The 25,188-nt window shown below is 40.6% G+C and overlaps 1 protein-coding gene across 1 annotated transcript; it reads left to right on the forward strand.

Annotated features, from left to right (window-relative positions):
- Nucleotides 1-6,917: 6,917 nt before the first annotated feature.
- On the forward strand, nt 6,918-22,476 carry SQLE (squalene epoxidase). Its single transcript, XM_042036143.1, has 11 exons — nt 6,918-7,871; nt 9,942-10,194; nt 10,485-10,665; nt 13,314-13,410; nt 14,613-14,726; nt 16,342-16,513; nt 17,313-17,408; nt 17,962-18,104; nt 19,164-19,260; nt 19,728-19,815; nt 20,606-22,476. Exons 1-11 carry the CDS (start codon nt 7,578-7,580, stop codon nt 20,796-20,798), a joined length of 1,728 nt encoding a protein of 575 aa, XP_041892077.1. The 5' UTR covers nt 6,918-7,577; the 3' UTR covers nt 20,799-22,476.
- The last annotated feature ends 2,712 nt before the right edge of the window (nt 22,477-25,188 follow it).

The following is a 25,188-nucleotide window of genomic DNA, read 5'->3' on the forward strand; positions in this document are numbered from 1 at the left end:
CAGCCCTTTCCTAAGGCAGCTGGTGTGGGGTCAGTAGCTCTGACCCAGGAAGCTGTGACCGGTCCGGAGAGATGGTCCCGTGGAGGATCATCTTCCCAGGTCCCGGTGTCTTCCCTCAGCTGCTAGCCAGAGCGCCCATGCAGAGAAGGTGTCAGTGATTTTCAGCTCTTGATTCCAGCTCTTCCTCTGCTGGGCAGTCTCCAGGGCAGACCAGGGAGAGAGAGACAAGAGACCCGTATAGCAGTTCTACATGAGGCAGCATTATTAGTCCATAGCCGGCGAAGGGGAGGCCATTGATGGGCTTCTCTCTCCCTCACAGGAGTAGAGGGCTGGCTTTATAGGGATACAGGGGGTGGGTGTCAGAGGGTAAAGGCCAATGGGTTACAAAGGATCTGCATAGGGTCTCCCAGAGGATTCTGGGTCAGTCTTCTTCTCACCGCAGCTGCAAAGTGGTTGCCTTTCGAGGGAGTCCTGCTGGGAGGTTATGCAATCTTATCTCAGCAGGCTTTCCCTCCAGGGCAGGGGCTGGGCATACCCCACACTTTCCCATCTGACTGAGGTTCTCTTCTGACAAGCAAAGAGCCTTAGGGCATCTTACCATGGCCAATGAGCCCAGTAGCTTATTAGTTCTAGCTCTGTATTTGTTATGTATTTTCATCAAAATATGTTTGGGTTTGGTGGTTGGCTCTTCAATAGTGTTTATCCTGCCCGAAGAGTTTTTGTTTAGAAAATAAAAGTCACCTGAATGAAGTGGCTTCTTTGTTCCACCTCCTCATCTGGTCAGGGTGAATCACTGTAGAGATGAGTATCTTCAAGGACATGAAAGAAGGGATGTTAAGTTTAATTAAATTAGGCTTGGACTTTAGAGGTAAATTGAAAAGTGTATTTTGTTTAGGAGTACTTCTTCCAGTTTTTGAAGATTAAGAAGCAATTGCACCCCCTAATGAAAAATCAGAGTAGATGCAGAAGAGACTGAAAAGAAACAAGGAAGCTGGATGACAGAGAAAATACACATAACTGAGTGGAAGAACTTATCTGCACCTCAAAATGATGTATTTTCAGAAGGCTTTATCACATGCTCCTACAGTCTAAAGAGACAATGTTTAGTTTACAAAGCAACCAACCAACAACCAAAAACCCTGCTAAATGGAATTTGCTAGCTGTGTGGATTCTCTCCTTGTTTTGGAGGTCAGACATCTTGCTGTAATGTGCCCTTCTAGAGTCTATAATTACAGGCTGTCCTCATTCTTACTGACGTTTCCAACCCATAATATTCAAGTCATAAACTTCACCTCTCTTAGATGCCAAATAATTTATTTTTTTATTGGCAAGCAGTATTATTTGTTATGAAGTCATGTGGAATTTAGTATGTGGCAATTAGCCCTCTTGGGATTCATAGAATAGAATCATTGAGATTGGAAAATACCTTTAAGTTCATGAAGTCCAACCATTAAAACAGCACTGCCAAGTCCACCACAAAGCCATGTCTCTAAGCACCCCATCTACTTTTCTTTTAAATACTTCCACGTTTGGTGACTCCACCACTTCCCTGAGCAGCCTGTTCCAGCCTGACAACCCCTTCTGTGAAGAAATTCTTTCCTAATAATCAATCCAAACCTCCCCTAGTACAACTTGAGACCATTTCCTCTCCTCCTGTCACTTGTTACTTGGGAGAAGAGACCGACCCCCATCTAGTTAAAACCTCCTTTCAGGGAGTTGCAGAGAGGGATAAGGTCTCCCCTGAGCCTCCTTTTTTTTAGGCTAAACACCCCCAGCTCCCTCACAAGACTTGCGCTCTCGTAACTTTGCTCAGCAGATAAAGTCACTCAAAGCAGAGTCAATGAGGATTAATTCATGTAAATTTTTTTTTTTGGTAGTATTTTCTAAGCTTTTTCTGCTGTTCCCTTCAAGTTGTCTGGCTTGTCCTTCCTATCTGCCCTCCAGAGCTCACCTGTTCTGAATTTATAGAGCATGGATGGATTACAGTCGATGCGTAATTTGCAATTCTACCTCATAGGAATGCACAAATACACCCAGGTCTTCTGTTCACAGAGCTAGTGCACCTCTTGCTTCAGCATTGCTGCATATTGAACTTGAAGATGTGATTGTCTTCTGGGTGAACTTGAGCTCCAGCTATGTAGAAACAAACTATTTACCAAGCAAACAATGGAGAAAAGCAGCCTCTGGGGTCCATAAAGAGAATGCATTTGGATTGCATGTGGAGACAAACAGTACAGAGGCTGCATTTCTGTTCAGTGCTGCATTACTGCTCAAAAGGAAAACATTTTTTAAAAATTATGCTGCAATGCTGATATGTTTTCACACCCTACATCTGTCTTCTGGTTCTTCAACCTCTTTTTCCTTTCTCATGATCTGTAGTCTGTTTGCTATCTATTAACCCTACTCCTACATCACCATCTTCTCAGCATAAGCCTGAAGACTGTAGTGCCTTGTGAAAACATTTTGCTGTCTTCAGCAAGGAACAACTAGGAAATGTCTGTGAAACATATCATCAAAATCAGAGAAAAACACAAAACACTGTCACAACTGGTGTGAGGATTGTAATTTTTAAAATAATGACTTAGCCTCTCCCTTTCCATCCTTCCATCCCAGTCATATGACTTGCAATTATGGATATCATTGGCTGAACACCCCCTGACTCTATAGAGTAAGAAAAACAGGTAAACATGTTGATAGTATATTAAAAAAACACCATGTGAAATCTGAGATAAACTGGTAGAAAAATGGACAGCATAATCCCAGCCTTACACAGAAAACAGAACCAGGAAAGGGACAAATGCTTATAGATTTAGCTGTTGGTGCTGCCACTGGCTACACACACCCTGCATGTTGCCTGTGTCCCTCAAACCCAAATAACTTTAAATTACTGCCTGGATTTCCCAGGAATTACAGCTTTGCCCCCAGAGAGGTACCCTTTTAAATATTCTGTACTATCTAACTGCAAAGAACATAATAGCTAGTGGCTTTAATTCCTTAATTATGCATTAATAAGAGACAAACTATTTCACAATGTTCCTGCATAAATAAAAAGAAAATATTGCTAAACATCCCTTGGCACATTTTAAAAATACAATATGTCGTCAGGATGGACTTTCATGATGTGCTGCATAATATTTTAAACTTCTTAGTATAATTCCAGTTCATGCATTACATATATATTTGATAATGTTTTTGCTGTTGTTCAGACACTAAGCTGTTCTTTTCACATTCATTAAAATCATTCTGAAAACATTTACAGAGTTCTTAATTGTGATCAGTCTTGAAAATATCCAGCTGCACTGCACTACTTTGTTAAAAAAATTAATTTAACCACCTAGCTTGTCAATAAAATGCCCACATAAAGGACAGCAGTTTTTTCTTCCTTCACACACCAACTGATATAAACACAATGATTACCGGTTTTTACGCAAGTGGTCTCTTCCTTCAAAGCTTGGAGCATCTCTGATTCTGAGTAATTGCAGTTTCATATAATCATCCTTCTCATTCTTTGGGACCCCTGCCATCCCTCGTCCAAACATTTACCAGGCTCTGCTGCTTCTCATGATGATGAGTGAAACACAAGAACAGATATTTTTCTTTTGTCTTTCAGTCTACACACCAGACTTTCTCCATCTCTCTACCAGTGCAGGTAGAAGACCATTACTAATTAATTAATGACAAGGATGCATAGTGAGACCAGGCTCTTTGTCACATGTAGCCTGTCCATGGACAGCAAGTGTCAGTCTCATGCTGCACATGCTGTCACTGACACTGCAGACATTGGTCCTGATGCCTGTGCTCCTGGGGTAGTTGTGACCAGGAACCAAGAACATGACTCATGTTTTATGGCTCTGCAGCTTAAGATGGCACAGAATGATACCTGCTTCTGCACAAGAGGCAGGCTTCATCAAGTGATTTATTTTTTATACCCTGGAGTTCAGCCAACCATTTCTGGTTATTCCAACATCACACCACTGCCCTGCCAATTGCTGATTGTCCAGGTCTGAAAACAGCATTTTGCTGAGTGAAGCTGCATCTGGAGGAAGGTTAAAAGAAAAGTCTGTTCAACTTCAACTTCTTCTCAGGATCCTTTATTTCCTGGTTGTGAAGTTGTTATAAAATTTTAGAAATTCCTGCTTCAGCCTTTTTGTATTTGCTTCTGTGAGATTTAAATCATTGAAAGATGTTTCACAGTAGTCATTTCGACAAGACAATGAAAATGAAACCAGAAGTTTCTCATTTCAGAAACAAAATTAAAAATGTTCAGGAATGCCTGTAAATGGAAAGTTGGAAAATAAGGTCATGGCATTTAATGGTAATAAAATCAGTAGCTCTATCTAGCTATCCACCTTATTTACAATAATGTAAGCAAAAAAAGGTAGCTCTTACTGTGAACTTAGATTTGAAGAAATGTAAATATGCCAAGCTCTTCACCATGGCCAGGAGAGTGAGAGTAAATGAAGAAGTAGCAGGGAGCCACCACTTTCAATGTCTTGGCTGGAAATACAGAAATGTTCTGATAGCATCCGAGCCTCGAACAGATGCATCTGTCAGAATTCTGTAATTGCTTCAGTTCTCAGCACTAACCACTCCGAACAGAAGTATCAACACAAATGACTCACAAATTACATAATCTTTAAAGAAATTTTGCATGAGTATTTCATAAAGAGAAGGCAATTTCTTGGGGTGAAAGGAGAACAAGCATGCAGTTTTGTTGATCACCTAATAAGATCTAATTATAGCCCGCAGCCAGAAAGACACCCACACTTACTCTTTCCCATGCCTTCCATGAGTTGCTGCCCTCTGCTCTGGCTCAGGCACAGTGGCTACAGGGTGACTTGGACAAGACAGAAAGTTCATGTTCTGCAGTGGATTACACATACCCGTTGTGACCAAAATAACCTTACAGCTTCATCAAGCAGGATCGTCAGGGGGTGAAGGGTTTCTGGTGGTTGGTAGTAAAGGGGAAGAAGAAATTTTACTCTAGTCTTAAAATCATCATACCATCATCTTCATTCACAGAATTCGGCTTTGGTCTGTTTCCTTAACTACCATTCTTCTTTCTCTTAGCCACTTCAGCTTGTTCTGCTCCTTGGTACAGTTCTGACTACGCACTTGCATTAGTCTGGTATTAATTTTCAGCAATTGTTGGTTCATGTATATCAATTTACATTTCTTAGTGTTTAGAAGGTTTATGTTGTTTCCAGTAACTTGAAGGCTATGGCTCTTCTTGTGTTGGTCTCTAGCATGAAATGCCCAGAGGGTTACACAGTTTAATTCAATCTGTGGAGACTGAACCATAAGAAAAAGACATTTTTAGCAGGCTCAAGGAATATTTATAAACTGAACATAGGAAATCAAGTGCAGATGTATTTAAGAAGTTCTGTCTCCAGTGGTTTAAATATAAAACTTGTTGACAGCTGTAATAACCCTTGTTCAAACTGGGAAAAAGCAGCTCTTGCTGTGAACATGTTTTTACAGATAGATGTCTATGATTCTGGATCCTACTGCTGCACCAGAATTCATTTCATTGTTGAGGGAATAACCATCATTGTTGGATGAGACCTGTGTTATTATCAAGCAGAAAAACCTGTGTTTGATCTCTTTAGCTCACAGGATCTTTACTTTTAGCCTGAACTAACTGATGTGATGTATGAACCGAAGCCATGTCTCTTAATGGCTCCCAATTTCACCTATATTTATTAAAAAATGGTCAAACTGGTTTCATCTTGTTTTACTGAGAAGCTACCAGATGTTTCTCCCTTCTTCAAAATCTGTTCCATTTTACCACTGCAAAAATCTCATCTCCTTTAGTTCCATGTGCATGTGATTGGTTTGATTATTCTTTCACCAGTTCTTCCTGGAGTCCTGTCATGTTTCACAGCTTCCTCACTTTGAAGTATTGTTATACTGTGAGAGACAGACATGTTAGATATTGTTGCATTGCAACAAGTACACAGCCCAAGTCTCTCTTGGAGAAATGAGAGGACCACAGTCTAGTGCCCTTGAGGAGTTCAATGCTAAAAAAGGAAGCTCACTGCATCCTGGGCAGCATCAAAAGAAGTGTGACCAGCAGGCTGAAGGAAGTGATTCTGCTCCTCTGCTCTGCTCTGGTGAGACCTCACTGTTGAGGTGGGGAGCACAAGACAAGACAGACATGGATCCATTGGAATGAGTCCAGACGAGGGCCACAAAGTTTATCCAAGGAGATGCAGCACCTCTCTTATGAAGACAGGCTAAGAGTGATGGGGTTATTTAGCCTGGAGAAGACTCTGTGGAGACCTCACAGCACCTCTCAGTATGTAAAGGGGCTACAACAGAGACAGAGAGCGACTTTTCACAAGGGCAGGGAGTGACAGGACAAGGGGGAATGGCTTCAAACTGAAGGAGAGTAGGTTTAGATTAGGTATTAATAAGAAATTTTTTACTATGAGGGTGGTGAGGCACTGGAACAGGCTGCCCAGAGAAGCTGTGGATGCCCAGTTCCTGGTAGTGTTCAAGGGTGGGCTGGATGGGGCTTTGAGCAACCCGGTCTAGTGGAAGGTGTCCCTGCCCACGGCAGGGAGCTGGAACTAGATGACCTTTAATGTCCCTTCCAACCCAACTCCTCCATGATTCTATGATTTCTCCGATGGGTGTTGCTTTCCGGGCCCAAACAAGCAGGGGACACGGCAGCAACCCGGTGCCCTCGGCCTCCCGCCGCCCCTCAGCGACCCCGCCCCTCATCCCGTCACCACGGCAACCCCGCCCCGCCCTTCGCGTCACATCGCCCGGCGGGCGCAAGCCCCGCCTTCCCGGCGTTCCGATTGGTCGGCGGCCATAGCGCCATCTCGGCATAGCGTCGCCGATTGGCCGGCGCTGCTGAGGCACGGGCGCGCGGTACCCGCGGGGCGGTGGCGGCCGTTACTCATTAGCATGGCCGCGGGCCGCCCCTCCCGCGAGCCGCCCCCGCCATTCGCCCCGATTGCCCCTTGTTCCCTCCCGCACCCCCCATTCCTGCCGCGAGGCGCCGCCGGGCGCCGGAGCCGGGTCAAGGAGGGAGGCAGCGGCACCGCATCTTCTCTCCGTGAGACGGCTGCGGGGTGCCCTGGCGCGGGCAGGTAGAGCAGAGCATCAGCCGCGCCTCCCTGGGCGTGCACCGTCCTCCCCCCGCCCCGCGCGGCGCCGCTGCCTCATCCCCGGGCGTGAGGCTGCGGCCGCATCGCCGCCGCCAGCGGAGGAGAGTCCCGGCACCGAGCGGGGCTGGGCACGGCGGAAGGGTGACTCGGGGGGCGGTGGGACGAGCTCCAGCTCCTCCGGCATCGCATGTCCGGGAGGGAATTCTTGAGAAGACGTTTTGTATTCTTTTTTTCCGGTTTCGGAACCTCTGTCCAGGCTCCTGTGGCAGCCTGGCGAGGTGGGGCTTGTTCCTCTTGCGGGCCTCCTTGTTTTTCCATTGAGATCTCCCCACCATCCACTGGAAAGGAAATCGTCGCTTTTCAATACATACATTTTTTCGTCCCTTGCACGAAACCCTACTTTGGGCAGCATCTATCGACGGTGAAGCTTTGGAGCAACAATCGAGAACAGTGACCCTCATGATGTGGACCTTTCTGGGTATCGCCTCCTTCATATACGTGTATAAGAAGTGTGGAGACCTCATGACTTACGCTAATAAGGAGGTACTGCTCTCCGTGCTGGTGTTTTTCTCGCTCGGCTTGGTGCTGTCGTACAGGTACCACTTCAGGGGGCCCAGGCAGCGGCAGCAGCAGAAGCAGAAGTCGCACCTGGGGGTGCTCTCTGATGTGCTCTCAACTTTGCCGCTGGTTGGCTTCTTCTGGGCCAAACCCACCCCGGGATCTCAACAAGTTGAACAACCCAAATCCAGAAAGGTAGGTTCGATTCAGACACGGCACATGGGCTGCAAGGTCCTGCTGCTCTTCCCTCTGGTCACTGACCCTCTGCCCTGGTGTGGGAAAAGAGCTAAGAAAGGGGTGGAGACGGTTTGTCTTTAGATGCTGGATGTTTGATTTGTCGTATTTTGTGTTAGTTTTGGATGACAAAAGAAAGAGTGAAACTTACTTAAGTGGTAGACCAGGGATTTTCTAGTGTCAAATCAAGTATGTTTGAAGAAAGATTCGGAGTGAAGGATTATTATAGGAGCAGAAAAATATGTTCAGTTGCTAGTCTGTGATAAAGGACTGGAGCATCTCTCTTATGAGGAAAGTTGCTGAGCGACTGTCCAGCCAGGAGAAGAGAAGGCTAAGGGGGTTCATCATTTCATCAATGTATGTAAGTACCTGAAGGGAGGGTGCTAAGAGGACTGGGCCAAGGTGACAGGATGAAAGGTGATGAGCACAGACCAAAACACAGGATGTTTGCTCTGAGCATCAGGAAGCCCTATTTACTGTCAGGGTGACTGAGCAATGCAACATTTGGTGGTAGAGTCTCCATCCTTGAAGGTATCCAAAACACGGTCCAGGCCAGTCTGCTCTGACCCTGCCTGAACAGGGGACCAGATGATGTCCAAAGACATCCAAAGACCTTTTCCAACCTCTGCCTTTCTGTAACTCTCTAATGAGCTTACTAATATTTATGGATAAAATACATTTGTTTAGACAACTGCAAATAAGAGTTACTGGGAAATTATTGCTGACCTATTGCTTGTACAATTGGTACAGAACCTGCTCAGATAGTCAGTCTGTTCCCTTGAGCCCAGCATTAGCCTTGCTCTGGGGCAGCGGAGAGCTGTAGGTGGTGCCTGGAGCTTAGCAGGAGTCCTGCCATCCAAGGCTATGAACTGGACATAGATATCCAGTACATCTGTGGTCAGCAGTATTTGGCTACTTTCCTATGTACTTCTGGGCATTTTCACATGAGCACAGAAGAACATGAAACTGGTTTTGACTGCAAGTCAAAGGTTTTTGATTTTTATTTTGTTTTTCTGTTAAAGCCTGCCTTTGCCAGTTTCTTGTGCTACCTGAATTCAGATAGTTTTGCACTCCCTTGCTGTATTGTAGATATAAACATGACACTGTGCCACTAGAAATTCTGATGTCAGTGTTGTTTCACTGATGCAATCGTATTTTAACCAATGTCAGCACTGCAGTGCTGAGGCATTTGTGAAAGACTGAACTGAACTCTCATCTGCCGGCTGGACAAATGACTTGCAGCTTTGCACTGGAGTTGCCCTTAAAACTATTTTTTACTTTGAAGTGTATTAGGTGGTGTTTCAAAGGTTCTATAATATAGCTGGTTTAAGATACCAGTTTCTTTATTAAATGATGCCCAATCCAATGTATGTCAATTCTTAACAGCTTTAAATGTAGATGAATGGTGATTTTGGTAATACTTTTAATTGTTAGATGAGTTTTCATTTCAGGACCACTTCTTAATAATATTTCCCAGGCACCTGCTTTTGCTGACACTTTTCCATGTTGAATATTACCATAAGTTGCTATTTTGTTAGTTAGGTAGGTTCACTTAGAGTGTAATTAAAAAGGAATATGTTTTCTAGAAAAATACGTTTTCCAGTAAATCTAGTACCTTTTTCATTGTAAAGTGCTAAGGCCTTCATGCTGTGGTGGTTCACTGGCATGAAGGTATCAGTCTTACTTCACAGGACAAGAATATGGGACAGCCTTTTCTTACTGCCTTTTATAGCAGCTCTCAGTCTCTCTGACAGCTTTGTTTTGGTTTGTCTTTGATCAAGAGGGCAGGTTTAACCAGGGTCTTGATTTTGTTTGCAGGGGTGTTGGTTTTTCTTTCCTCTGCTTGTTGTGCTTTTGTTGCTTTGTAGAGTATGACTGATTCAATTTTGGACAAAACTAAACTGGAAGATGCCTTCCAACTACCAATGCACCCTCAATCCACTGGCTCAGAGTGCTCCAAAGTCAGCTCTTGACAGGGTTATGGTACAGATCCATAGGCACATGTAACTTTGTTGGCTTTGTTTTCTAAAGGGTAAAAGAGAAGTGAACTTCTCAGATGTGTATCTGACAGAGACCGCTCCAAATGCAGCATTGTCACCCCGGTATGATCCAGAAATTATCATTGTGGGGTCAGGCGTCCTTGGTTCTTCCTTGGCCACGGTGCTTTCAAGGGATGGAAGGAAGGTGACTGTGATAGAGCGGGACCTGAAAGAACCTGACAGGATAGTTGGAGAATTGCTGCAACCTGGAGGATTTAATGCTCTTCGAGACTTGGGTCTTGAAGGTGAGTACATTTGAAAATGTATATAGATCTGTAACACAAGAGTTACTACACTCAACGATGTATTTAGTAAAAGCATGCCTACAGGAAAAATTAAGAAAAACATTATCTGCGCTTTACATTTGAATTAAAATTGCTTGCTTATTTCCAGCTTGCTGTTTTGAAAATACTCTTCTTTCAAAATGTGTATTGTGCTTAAGAAAATTGGATCCTATGTAAAGAAATGCCTTTCATAAATAATTAAGCTTTCTTAAAGACTTGTTTTAACCCATCTGTTGGCTTATATCTTGCAGATACGGTAGAAGGTATTGATTCACAAATAGTAAATGGTTACATAATTCATGACCTGGAGAGCAAGTTGGAAGTTGAGATTCCTTATCCAACATCTGAAGACGGACATGTGGCCAGTGGAAGATCTTTTCATCATGGCCAGTTTATCATGGGTCTCCGAAGGGCAGCTATGGCAGAGCCCAAGTGAGTCATGTTGTGGACAGAGCAGTTGGGATCCAGAGATTCAGAAGCATTGTTCCCATCATTTGCATGAGATTCCTAAACCATTTCCCTCTGTGCCACCACGGAGGGCTGTGATCAACAAGAGTGAGAGAAAGTAGCAGCTATAGTTATTCATTCTGCTCTCTGTAGACAAGTTCATAAGTTACATACACATCATATATATCGCATATATATCACCCTTTGTGACAACTTAATCTTTAAACTGCAGGAGTATGTGCTTTAAATATTAGGCAACGTATTTGGCCATCTGTGTGAGAGAACAGTTCACAGGTGAAGGGTTGATTCTCTTCTGCTGATTCTTGGGTTTGGCATTTTACCAGAAGTAGTGACCTCTTCTTGGTGAGCAGTGCACAGAACTTTGGACAAGACATGAGTGGCAAATCTGGCACAATTTCTTAGATTACAGAATGGTTTGGATTAGAAGGGATGACCTTTAAAGATCATGTAGTCCAACCCTCCTGCACTGGGCAGTAGCATGTAGCTTTTCCCTGATGTTATTAGTGATGGTAGAAATCAAGTGTTTACATTTGCATGTTGTTTTGCTTTCTTTTTTGACAACAAGAAGTGAGACAAAATAACTAATAAGAAGCACTAAATGGAAGTAGCTTTTTCCAGTTACTAACTTGTATGTTTCAGAATCTTGAAGACAGCTTCTTTTCATCATGAAGAGAAAAAATAGTATTTGGTATTTCCTCCTAGCTGTTTTCTTTCTTTTATACAAGAGATGAGAAGTAAACTTTTTTTGAAACAAAATAGATTCTAGGTGCTGTTTTCTGTGTGGTATTTTTTTTTGTGTTGTCTTTTCTTCCCCCCAAAATAATTTTTTCCCCTAAGAATATCATAACACCATATGTCCCCTTACAAGGGAAATATGGCATTACCATATTTTTCTGAACATCTTTATTCTGAACTGTAAAATTGCTTTCTCCTTTCATTTTTATTATATCATATGAATTACTAAAAGTGGTACTAAAGATAGCAGCTCTGTAGTACAGTTAAAATTAATGGCAACTGTTTTCACTAGCTCTGAAAGCTAAAGCCTTGTTGAGTCTCTAAGTTCAATGAAATTTGGGCATCTGATTCTCAGCTTGTGGGAAAAACTCCCAAGTAGCTGTACACAGTCTTTGAAGCAAAATTGTTTGTGACTTAAATTAGTTTTTTCCCATTTTCTACACACTCTTTAATGTTTGTTTTGTGTATGCTTATGCTTGCTTGACATTTAGTTTGTGGCATAGAAAACTGCATGTTTATGTGCAGTAAAAGATCAAGAACTCTTAATAGTGCCAGGAGATTTTGGTTTTTATTACAAAGTTTTTGAAGATATAGGGGATAATTTTTACTGATTGGTATATCCTCTTTATAAGTACTAGGCAATATGAATGTATTTCAGATGAGTAAAGTTCTTTTTGCAACAGAAAGAAGTAGGGCATCATTGGTTTATAATAATAAACTAATTATATATAATTATAAACTGATTTATAGAGGATGACAACCAGAAGAAGTAAGCACTTACATAGGTAACTGAACTGACAACTATAAAAGAATCTTAAAGCCAATAGGATCTGCAGGAATCTGATTCCTTGGCATGCTGCTGCACTCCTTTGCTGTTGAGGTTTCTGTTGTGTGCTCACTCATAACATTCATATTTTGATACAGCCAACATGCCTGTTGCCTGGCAAATTAAGCCAGTCACGATCTGCTCGGAAATGTCCGTGCTGGATGACATGTAAAGAAACATTAATTGAACTGCTCATGTTCCTTCTAAGAGCCTAAAATAGCAGCTGTTGTATTCTCATGTGCACCTTTAGCTCAGTTCTTCAAGATGTGGAATATTTGCGAGGGAAAGAGTGTCCCATTTCGAGCTGCTAAGTCTGAAGTGCTGTGATGAGGTCTAACAGCTCAGACCCAACAAGGGATATAAGTTTACAGAGATTTAATTTCTGAACCCAAAATAGCTCTGGTTGGGCAATAGAAGCAAGGGATGCTCCATATGAGCATAAGCATTAGCAGAACTTTAAAAGCATAAACAGAAAAAAAACCAAACCAAAACAAAACCCTATCCTGAATTCCTGAGGCGACTAGCTAGATATCTGTGTCCTAAACAGGTTAGGTTAGTTTGGACTGCTCTGAGAATTAGACTTTTATCTGGTGTACATGTTAAGGGTTTAAGTGCTGCTGATCCTGCTCTTTAATTCTCCTTGGAGTTAGGTCTCACCTGCACTGTCAGCCACTTCCCAGCATTTAGCAGGGATGACTCAGTCAGCTGCCTGATTTCTGACCATTATTAGCTGTGAAACTCCTCTCAGCATCTCTCACCGGGCCGTGGGGCACAGCTGGGGACTCTGCTAAGTGGCATGGTGTTTATGATAAACAGTATGGTTTTTAGAATATTCAGGTATAAAACCAAAGGTAATGTCAAAGTGAAATTTATGACCAACACATTTTGACATTTAATGTGACTTCAGAAAGTGCTCACGATTACTTTTTTTGCAAAATTTAAACCATGTTGGCAGAGACAAGATCGTCGAAAATTTGGTTTTCTTTCTGTATCTAGTGCCTTGAAATGTTGTCATCATGAATCCTCTTCTGTTTTAATCCCTCCATTTCAGTGCAAAATTCATTGAAGGGACTGTGTTACAGTTACTTGAGGAAGATGACTGTGTCGTGGGCGTTCAGTACAAGGACAAAGAAACTGGAGACACTAAGGTAAGAGTTTTCTGTTATAATCTTTGTTAAGCTATTGAGAAAATTGAGGGTTGTTTAATATATATATATAATTAAAAAACCCCTTGTATTTCAGAGCATTGGTACAGGAATAATGCAGTTATTAAGGAAGTGAAAGATTCAATAAAGGGAGATTATTTTCCAGCACATACTAGAATATGGGAATTCTTGTTATAACTTTTTATGTGGCTTCTGCTTTCAGTGTCTGTGGAGAATTCAGTTCATTATTTGTTTCATTAGTCGTATGTCTGGAATTTAAAATCTTTTGAGAGTTCCTGGTGAAAAAAACAATATTAAGATTTGTTCTTTGCCTGTGTATAGTGGTCTGCATTTCCACATATACTGCCACCATCTAGTGAGCGACTGAAAATGAAAAAGTTACCTATTCATAGAGACAGCTCTGTCTGGTCATTCCTTGGATGACAGAAAGAGAATTCTGGCATATTTTAAAGCTAAACTGCTGGCTATATGCCATGAAACTGTGTGAAGTTAATAAGTTTAGAAAAGACCAGTTTGGGTAGAACCTCTGTACTGAAGTTCTGGATATGCTGCCTATTCTTCAGGAAAAGCAAATCTGTAATCTTCTTTGTGGACTTTGAAGTTCCTTTGCTGCCTAAAGTTATGGAGATATGCTCTGATGGGGAAGATGGGAATCTCCAGCCTATGCCCTATGTTCCAAAGTAGACTAGGAACTGCTCAGAGTTCCCTGCTTGGTCTTTTAAAGAAGAGCCCATATGCTTACTGCTTGTCAGTTTGTTACACTTTGGTTTGGTTTTCTTTAGTTGCTTATGCATAGTTCTTTAATTTGAAATTCTTCTTTGTTTTCTTTTTTCTTATGAAGAGCATTACAGCCTGAAGGGAGCAAATACTCCTTTTTATTGTCTTTTTTTAAGCCAACTTTCTGCACAGTTCCCATAGCTGTGTTTTCTGAATATGTCTAAAAAAGCGGTAGTATATTGTTAGATCAGCTTGTGTAGCAAACACATAAGTATGAATATAAGGAAGGCAAAACCCACAGTATTTCTTGATAGATATGTTGTTAATATGGCCTGTGATCCTCTTAGATGCTTACTGTTTTTTAAAACATCTCATTTACAATTGTAAAGGAGAGCTTGAGAATTGCTTCTCATTGTTCTGAAGCAAAATTGTCAGTGTCATACCTTTATTTTTAATTTATGCTGCAGGAACTTCATGCTCCACTTACAGTTGTAGCTGATGGATTGTTCTCCAAGTTCAGGAAAAACTTGGTATCCAACAAAGTTACTGTTTCATCCCATTTTGTTGGTTGCATTTTGAAGGTAACTTTTATGTATAATACTGTATAAACCACTATGCTGCTGCTTCTTAATGTGGGTCTGAATTTCACTGAGTATGTTGCTATTCATTTCCTTTTCCAACAGAATCAATTAGAGCTGTGCTTTTAGGTATTTATCCAGCTGTTCTGTCAGTTTCTGTGTCCCTTTGAGAAGTGCTTGGAAACTTTGTTCTATGTTTTTAACTCTTGAAGTGTTGATGTATATTCTGTCCCAGCTTTAGGAGATAGTTGAACTTAACTGTGTCAGACTTAACATGTGAGTTACACTTACAGATCAGATTTTCAACTCTTAGAACACTTTAAGTATCTCTGAGCCTGCTTCGGCTTTGTTTTTTAAAGTGGATATGGTTGTTAAAAGTTAGATTTCTGATTTTAGGAGTGGAGGATAGGGTTAACCTTAAGCATATATATCGTTGAACAAGTGAGTGTTTAAGATAATGGACTGTGATTCAGCATAACTACTTTAAACTGAGCGCTGGACTCACTAGACTAGTTCATAGAATTTTTTTTTAAGAAAAAACATTTCAGCATCTTAGACCACACATAGCCACTACTTTATATTAGTGCTGTGTCTTAGCACTAAGCTCTGGATCAAAAGTAGGCACCATTGTAAACCTGGAACCCAGCTGGTAAAATTGTTTCCCTGGACATAGGTGTCTTGACAGGCTTGTGTTAAGATACTGGTGCCTAAGGTGGTGACACTCCTTTTTTTCTTTTTTTTTTTTTTTTTTTACAATAGTTATTTTTATTTTATAACAGTATTTGTTCAGGGAGTAAAAATCTTGAATCATCCTAGCAACTGTGAGTCAAACCACCTATGTTTTCTACTCCAGAAGGTGGAATACTCCAAATATCTGAAGGTGGGATACCTTGTAAACAGGTACACATTTGCCTTCAGGACGTATAAACTTCAAGAGAGAAGGTGGTATCCTGGTTTTGGACTGGAATCTGAGTTGGTAGCTGGGTGGTTGGAGAATCCAGGTAGAAATCCTGTCTGGATCTTTGTGTTTGCTGCATTAATTGATGCATTAACAGCAAAAGTAATTAAGGGAGAATGAAACGAAGCTAACAGAATTTTCATTGGAGTGGGAACACTGACTTGTAGGACCTTCAGCACTTTTTGGGTCTCTAACCTAGTTAGTATTACCTAAGTTTCTCTACTTTTGGAATCTCCTTTAAGACCTCACTGTGATTTTTCTTCAGTTGGTATCTCCAAGTAGTTATATTTAGACTGGTGTTTTTCTTTCCCTCCCACCACTTTCTTTATGAAAAGAGAACAAAATGATCTTACTGAAAACCCCTACATTTATTACATTACAGGTTTTCAATGGCATATACTAAATATTGATGAGGTATTCAAATGAAATGGATAAGTTAGCGATTCTAGTAAATACTAAAATGTATTGGCAAAAGAATTGTTGCTACACTAAAATTCAGAACTTTCTTCTTGAAAACATTTCTTCATTTAAGAGAATAATAACACGAACTTAATATGATATAGGATTTTATTTAAAAGTGTTTTAGAAAATTATTTTGTATGTCTGATGTTTAATATCCTTTCATTAATCAATCTTTCTTCCCCTTCTTTCCTTTTTAAGGATGCATCACAGTTTAAAGCTAATTATGCTGAACTTGTTTTAGCTAAAACGAGTCCAGTGCTAATCTATAAGATTTCTTCAACTGAAACTCGGATTCTTGTTGATATTCGAGGAGAAATGCCAAAAAATTTAAAGGAATACATGATTGAGAACATTTATCCACAACTACCTGGTAAGCCTAGAAAGACTTCTAGAGAATTGTCACATTTAAATATGTCAAAAAAAAAGACACATTTCATTGAATTCATAGAACTGTGTGGCTTTTTCCATGTGTGTGGTCACTGTTTCAGTAACCATTTCCCCTTCTTTGGTTCCACACTACACAACAACACATACAAGTTTGTTCAGATCACATCTGTGAGATTAGCAATTCAGAAGGATTATATAAAGCTCTGGGGCCCCTGGCACAGGAAAGACATTGACTTGTTGGAATGAGTCCAGAGGAGGCCACTAAGTAGACCCGAGGGGTGGAGCACCCCTCCTATGAGGAGAGGTTGCAAGAGTTGGTTTTGCTCAGTCTGGAAAAGAGAAGACTGTGGAGGGACCTAATTTTGGTCTTCCAGTACCTGAAGGGTGTCTACAAGAAGGATGGGACAGGACTATTGACAAGGGCATCCAGTGACAGGACAAGGGGGAATGGGTTCAAATGGAAAGACAGTAGGTTTAGATTAGATATTAGGAACAAATTCTTTACTGTGAGGGTGGTGAGGCATTAAAACAAGTTGCTCTGGGAAGTTGTGGCTGCTCCATCCCTGGAGATGTCCAAGGCCAGTTTGGATGGGGCTCTGAGCAGCCTGGTCTTGTGGAAGTGTCTCTGCCCATGGCAGGGGGGTTGCCCCTACATGATCTTCAAGGTCCAATTCCAACCCAGACCATTCTGTGATAACTCTAAAAAGAGATTAAAATGGATTGTGTACAAATTATTTGTGACTTTGTCTAACTACTGTAACTAAAGTACTTGGTTATTGCAGATCACTTAAAGGAACCATTCTTAATAGCAGTTCAGAATGATCGTTTAAGGACTATGCCAGCCAGCTTCTTGCCTCCTTCAGCTGTAAACAAGAAAGGTGTGTATTATGAAATAAAAGGAATGAAAAAGGTACTATAAACATCCTCTGGGGCATCGGACTTTGTTGTCATAGATGGGTATTTGTTGTTCAATACAGCTGTCTCATAAATCTTCTATGAACTACAATATTTTGAAAATGTGTACCTTGGGCATAATTTAACTGGAATGTTTATATTGACACCAGATATTAAATCAATGCCTGCTTTATCTGTAAATTTAATTTACTCGGTTGTTCAACAAATGTGGTCTTTTTAAGAAACATGATTAAAAAAGTAAAGAAATTAACTTAAAAAGCGTGTTCTTTGACACATGCATATGTATAGGGAAAAAAATAGTTTGACCTTGATCATCTTAAAGCCATTTTAAGCCTTTTAATTTAAAGACATACTTCGTGGTTTTTTGGTTTTGTTTTTTAATTTCTAGTTGTTATTCATCTTATTTTCTAGTGGGAATGAATTTTTAGTAAGTTTGATGTTTTTTATAGAGGATTTGAATTTTAAGATTATGTAATGGTTGTGCAGCCTCCTATTGTTTTTTTCTCTTCTACCTAGGTGTTCTTCTTTTAGGAGATGCATATAATATAAGACACCCTCTAACTGGTGGAGGAATGAGTGTTATTTTAAATGATGTTAAAATATGGAGAAGTTTGCTTCAGGATATCCCAGACCTTTATGAAGATGCTGACGTTCTTAAGGTGATTCTTTGTTTTGGATTTATTTTAGACAGCTTTTGCTGCAATTTAGTGACACACTTCTAAGTTTTATGCAGTTTTCAAAGCTTTGGCTTTGAAATCAGACATCAGGCATTTGCCAGTTGAGCTGTGGGCTGTGACTGCTGTGTGGCAAGAGGCAGTTTCAAAACTTTGCACACTGACCTGCTGGGTTTTACTTAAGGAGACTGGTGTGCTGTGTCTAGTCAGGATGCTTTGCTAGGATAACCTGATACTCCCATTTTAATAATGTATTTGTAACCAGATTGATCCTAAACATGGTGGGTTTGGACCATTACACTTGTGTGACTGGAACTTGGACAATAATGAGCTTGTGTACCCAGTCTTTCAAGAGACATCTCAGTGCTCCGCTGGCCTCTTTCCTGCTGCATTATTCTGAGTAGTAAGTTAGAAAGCATCCTTCTCTCCCAGGATCTACACAATCAGTATTCATGCAAGGTTTATTTTTTCAGTGAGACTTAGTCCCAAAATTCTGATGAATAGATAATAAGATTTCTTATTTATTTGCTTACTGCTTTTAATGGAATTAGACATATTGCCTAAATTACAGATAGTATAATTGTAGACTACAAGTAGATGATTCAAAAAGTGTATTTGAAAATTGAGAATCACTTTGAGGAGCCCTGAATGTCAGGACAGTTTGGGACTTCTCTGACCACATGCAGATACCTCCATCTCAGCTAGTCACCTCGGACTCCCAGTTATTTCCTACTTATTATCAGTCAATTGAGGGAACTAGCTGAGCATTATCCTTCAAGTTTCAGCTGTATCCCACCTAGGATGAGATGAAGCATGCTCTGAAGCTACCTTTTTTCCCCTATATTATTGCAAGAGGAACCTGGATAACTGGTTCAACGGGTTTCCAAATTTCCTTAATGACCTAGCTTGGAATCGATCTAGCATATCACTAAATTCCTTCTACATGTTCATGAGCATGACTCTTGCCACCTCTTTGGGAATCTTTTGAATGTTCCTTTGTATTTACTGACAGAAATACTACTTTTTTTTATTTTTTTTCCTCAGGCAAAAAGAACATTTTACTGGTCGAGAAAAAAATCTCATTCTTTTGTAGTGAATGTTCTTGCCCAGGCACTTTATGAACTATTTGCTGCCACAGATGGTAAATATATCTTAAAGATAACCTCTGACTAATTTCAACTTGGTAAATAAATATGACTGGGAAGGGCATGGGCATGTCTCTGTGTGTGTGTATGCATATGTGTGTGTATATATATATATATAGTTATATATTAAAAATATATAAATCAAGGAATTTTAATAAGTTTTCTTGTGTTCTCTGCCTAGTTTTTTAGACAGAATTTTAGCAATGTGAAGGCAAGTCTGGAGTTAGTATTAAACAACAAACCAAAGAAAAACTCCAAAACGAAGAAAACAATAGTCAGTTAATACAAAAATATGTAGATATTCTGTAAGACTATCCTTTGTATAAATAAAAGCAGCTTAAAGTCCAGCTCAAGAGAACAGAACAACAGCTACCAAAATCCTGGACTTAGTATTGTGTATGCAGAAAAATGTTTCAGTATGTGTTGATTATATTTGTTTTATTCATTTTAATTCATTTTGTAGATTCCTTGCATCAGCTAAAGAAAGCCTGTTTCCATTACTTCAGACTTGGAGGAGAATGTGTCTCAGGTCCTGTTGGATTGCTCTCAGTGTAAGTTCACTGTGCTGGCAGTGGTTATTGTGAGCCCCTGTGAGATCTGCTTTGCTCCCCATCAGACAGCTCAACACAGGGAGGATGGCCCACATGAGTCTAGATTAAGATTATACTAAAGGTTGGAGCTTTATTAGAAACTGTCTTTAAGTGCTGAGATTGTTTGGTTTTGGTTTTAATTTTTTTAATTATTATTTTCCGTGTAAAAATGGCCACTAAAAGCTAGTGGCACCTAGTGTAGTTGGCACAGGAGTGTGAATGAGGTAGAGGGGTCCAGACCAGCAGAGCAGCTGATGGAGATGTTTCCTACTTGACAAACTGAGAGTAGTGAAGTTGAGGCCTCCCATAAAAAGCTGTAAGGAGCTGGGAAATCTCTAGGTATGAAGGTGTTTGAATGACCCCTCTGAAACTTGTGAATGCACAGTAAATCCTACTACTCTGAACATATGAGAATGAGTGGTTTTATATTTCTCTCTCTTTGGAATGAGAGCTAAAACTGAAAAGCCTGTTTAAAATATTCTTCTGGTGGAAGATAAGGTAGACAAAGAGTCCTAGAAATGAGGGGAAAGCAGCAGTGTATGTTGGCTGTGCTGTAGAAGTAAATGTAGAGTGTGGAGCAGCCCAAGAGAACCAAGTTTGTATTTTTCAATTGAGTTGGCAGGACCAGATCTGCCGAAATCAGAAGGGGGTGTGTGATCTTGAGTGGAGATCTGTATTGGTAAAATGGAAATTTGTAAGTCCTTTCTGATTCTGTTTATTTACTAGTTTTATCTGTTTATTTTTAATGCAGGTTATCTCCTAAACCAATGGTATTGATTGGCCACTTCTTTGCTGTGGCCTTATATGCTGTTTATTTTTGCTTTAAGTCAGAGTCCTGGATCACCACACCTCGAGCAATTTTCAGTAGTGGAGCTATTCTTTACCGGAGCTGCTCTATAATATTTCCACTTATTTACTCTGAAATGAAGTATTTAGTCTATTAAAATCCAGGGGGAAATGACTGGAGGGAGAAAGCATGAAGATCACAATGCCTTCAAAATCTTTGGACATGTACTATTTAATATTGTATTATGTTCTCCTCAAAATGCAATTTCCTTGATAAGGTTTTAACTTAATTTTGGTTTTGTGGTTATATACATATATATTATATGTAAATATTCTTTTCTTTGCAATTTAAGTTCAAAAAGGAGTTAGCTGTTTACAAGGACCATAATTAAGTGTTGACATGGTAGATAATTGCCAGTTTTGACAGAATTTCTTTCCTTGCTTTATGCATTGCTGAGTGCACCACTAATATTAATAAACTGAGAAGTAAAAACTGTAAACCATATGCTGCTATTATCCTTCATGCTTTTTTCTATTCTGTAGTTTCATAGACTTCATTACTGTGAAATATTGTAACATTCTTGATTTGGTTATTTCATTAGGATTTGCCTCTGTTCTGTTTCAGTTGCAGCTAGGATACTGCTCTATTGACACTTCAAAAGATACTATAAAGGATGTCAGATCTTGATGTGTCACTAATTTCAGTTTCTGTTGCAAGTGCCATGTCGCTCTTCTGAATTCCTTCTTTTCACCAGATTTCATTTTAACAAGTAATAACTAAACCTTTGCTTTGTTGGCTACTGCAGTGCACTCAGGTAGTGAAAGCATGTTTTTGAAAATTTCTTCCTATCTCACTTCCTTTTAAAACCTTGAAAGTTTAGGGTTGTTTTGCTTGGTGTGTGTGCAACTGAAGTTTGACACTGCCATGAACTGAAGCACAGCAACAAACTGTATCCACTGAAACAAATTCAGTCCAGGCTATTTCCAGTAGACAGTAATCTTTAATATTACTTCTAAAATTAATGAAAAGCACCATGAAAGTGTCCTTTTAATACTTGGAGTGTGGTGGGATTATTTTTCCTGTAGGAATTACTGCATGCTACTAAAGAGTTCATGTCTATTCCTATTGGTCACTATTCCTATCAATGTTCTTGTTATCAGTGTGATTTCCTTTGCTCTTGTGCATCTGCGTTTTCTCTACCTTTCTTATGATTGGTTTGGGTTTCGCTGTATGGCTCTACTCTTTTGGCTTGCCTAAACAATCACACGTGGGTGCAGCCAACAGTCTGGAGAGCAACAACAGATTTTGTTCTTCTGTACTGGTGAAACTGTGACTCTACCTTGAAAATGACAGACTGCATAAGCTGTGTATAAACATACATTTTATCTTGGACTGTGAAAAAAATCTGTGGAGAGACTTTATTTAGTATTTTATTTGATGGATATTTCAAATTATCTTTTCTTTTCCAGAAGCAAAATATGTATATTTTTCTAACCATGATCATTTTTGATACCCTCTTGAAATTACACTCATCATGAATATGTCTATGTTGAAACTTTGGGGTAAAGAACTAATGTTTTCAAATATCATTATAAATGGTAACTAAATTATGCCCCTCTAAGGGTACACAAAGTTTTCTGAATTTATACAAGTGTTTTCAAAATTTGTGACAATTTTGAAAATATTGAAAATTTGTGACAATTTTGAAAATATTGATTAATTTTACTTTTTTTTTTAATATTATTTGCAGTCAGTCTCTTTAAAGTCATGGATAAAAAGTCCTGAGCCAAATACACATCCTCAGCTTACGTAAATAAAAAGTTATTATATCTGTAGATTATTTTTGTTGTGTGTCTCTGGTTAAAGAGTTTTGTTAAATTCTGATTTATCTGCTTAAATTTACACATATACATAAGGAGTTTTTCTTTTCTTTTCCTGAATTCAGTGCCTGGTTAAGTGTCTTGATGATCGGGGTAGAACTCACTTACTGGAAATTGCTGGGGGAGAGACAAATCTTGTGTGTGTGTGCATGTAAGAAGGGTCAACCTGAAAATAAGACCATGAAATGGCTATATGCCTTGTCCCCAGGACAAGAGGAAGGGCTCACTTTGAAGTATCAAACAGAGTGGGATCGTTGGGACACAGGGCAACACAGGATGTGGGCTTCTGGCGGAGATCACTGATGAGTTGGTCTTTAGCAGTGTTGGCTGGGTGCCTACTCCCGCTGGTTGGTGGCCCACCAGCTCTGCCCCAGAGAAGAAGAGTTGCAGGGCAGAATTTCAAGCTGTGTTCTGCAGTCCCTGACTGCAGTTATTTTCTCATGGATGCAGAGGGATTTTGGGGAGTGGAGAAGAAGTAATGAAAAAAACAGTTCTTGAGTCAGCTGAGCCTAAGAAGAGTAAAGCTGTCAGTGAGTGAGTAATGCCCATAGGTAAAATGGCCAAAACTGGAATCCAACAGCAGCCAGTGCTAAGCCACAGCATGCAGCAGATGGTCTGTAAGAGTCCTGATTTTCATTTTCTACACCTATATGCAGCAAGATAAAGCAGCATGCCAGGAAGGTTTTGTCACAGGCGTGGTTCAGAATCTGAGAGGAGCAGAATGCACGCATATTTAATGCAGCTTTTGAGTTGTCTGTGTATCTTCTAAATCTGAAGAGGTTAATTCAAAGGATTTCTACACTGCAACATTTAATAGCATTAATGGGCCCTTAGATAAGTGGTGTGGGCACAAGGAGACATGCGTGCATATGTGGTTATCCTGCCATTTCAGGACTGGTGCAGCTGCTGAAGAGAGTAGAGGGACCAAGAGAAGTAGCTACATCGTGGTGAGTTTGTAGATGTTCACATGGTGTAGGAGTATGAAAACTTGTTTGTAGTGAAGAGGAAAGGGAAACAGTATCATGGAATCATGAATCATTAAGGTTGGAAAAGACTGCCAGGATCATCAAGTCCAACCTTTGACTGAACGCCACCATGTCAACTAAACCATAGCGCTAAATGCCATGTCCAGTTGTTTCTTGAACACTTCCAGGGCTGGTGAGTCCACACTTGCCTGAGCAGCCTGTTCCACTGCTTAACCATCCTTTCAGTGAAGAAACTTCCTGATGTACAACATGAACTTCCCCTGGCATAGCCTGAGGCCATTTCCTCTTGTTCTGTTTCTGATTGCCTGGCAGAGGAAATGGATCCCAACCTGCCTACAACCTCCTTTCAGGCAGTTTTAGAGAGCAATAAGGTCCCTCCTGAGCCTCCTGTTCTCCAGGCTAAACAACTCCTGTACCCTCAGCAGCTCCTCACAAGGTCTGTGCTCTAGACCCTTTGCCAGCTCCGTTGCTCTTCTCTGTACTTGCTTCAGCACCTCAGTGTCTTTCTTGTGATGAGGGGCCCAGAACTGGACTCAGGATTCAGCTGCTGCACTGCAGAAGGATTAGATAGGAAAGGTGTGTGGAGCATGCTGCCTGTCCTGGCCTCCCATGTGTAAGCTGTGACCTGTGCTACTTCAAAGGCTGCTCACATCCCCTAAAACCTATGTGTTGGTGTTTGCTGTAATACTGTTGGGCTCATGGGTTGTTTTGTGTCAGTACAGCCTTAATTTACTGTTGGCTTGTAGTCCTTGTACATACTGCTCTCTGAAACCAGCTTGTGTATTCTGGACAAAAGTGTCATCCGTTCAATCCAGAATAAATATGGGCAGTTGATAAATTATTCATCCCGAAATTCTGGCTTGCTCAGCATGACAGTACTACATGGAAAATAGTGTCAGCAGTTCCTAAATTGTTCCCTGTGAAGCTTCAAAGAGCTGCACAAGCTCCTGTGCTATGCAGAGTGAACAGAGGCATGACACAGTTTGCTGAGGCAAAATTATTCAAGGTACTGACAATAAAAGCTGACAGGGTATTTTAAATGGTAACTGAAATCCACTGTTAATATAAGCAAAGTAACATAAATAGGAAAAACAATCCTGATCATAGAATAATTTGTTTTGGAAGGGATGTTTAAATCTCATCTACTCCAACACCACTGCAATGAGCAAGGACATTTTCAGCTAGATGAGGTTGCCCAGAGCCCTGTCCAGCCTGATCCTGAAAGTTTGCAGGGTTGGGTATCTACCATCTGTCTCTGTGGACAACCTGTTCCAGTGTTTCAACACCCTCATTGTAAAAACTTCTTCTCATTCCTAGTATATAAATCAACCCTTTTTCAGTTTAAAACCATTGTCCTATTGCAACAGGTCTTGCTAAAAGGTTTGTCCCCATCCTTCTTATAGAACCTCTTAAACTACTGGAAGGCCTCAATAAGGTCTCCCTGGAGCCTTCTCTTTTCCAGGCTGAACAACTCCCTTAGCCTGTTTTCATAGGAGACTTGCTTCATCCTCTAGTCATCTTCAAGGCCCTCCTCTGGTCCTGCTTTAATAGGTCTGTGTTGTCCTTCCTGTGCTGGGCGCCCCAGAGGTGGATGCAGGTCTCCAGGTGGGGTCTCACAAGAGCAAAGCAAAGGGGGACAATCACCTCCCTTACCCTGCTGGCCCTGCTGCTTTTGATGCAG

The sequence above is a fragment of the Corvus kubaryi genome, unplaced genomic scaffold (genome assembly GCF_017639235.1).
Source record: "Corvus kubaryi isolate FWS band 111438036 unplaced genomic scaffold, C.kubaryi_AGA036_p1.0 37385, whole genome shotgun sequence".
In the NCBI taxonomy this organism is placed as follows: domain Eukaryota; kingdom Metazoa; phylum Chordata; class Aves; order Passeriformes; family Corvidae; genus Corvus; species Corvus kubaryi.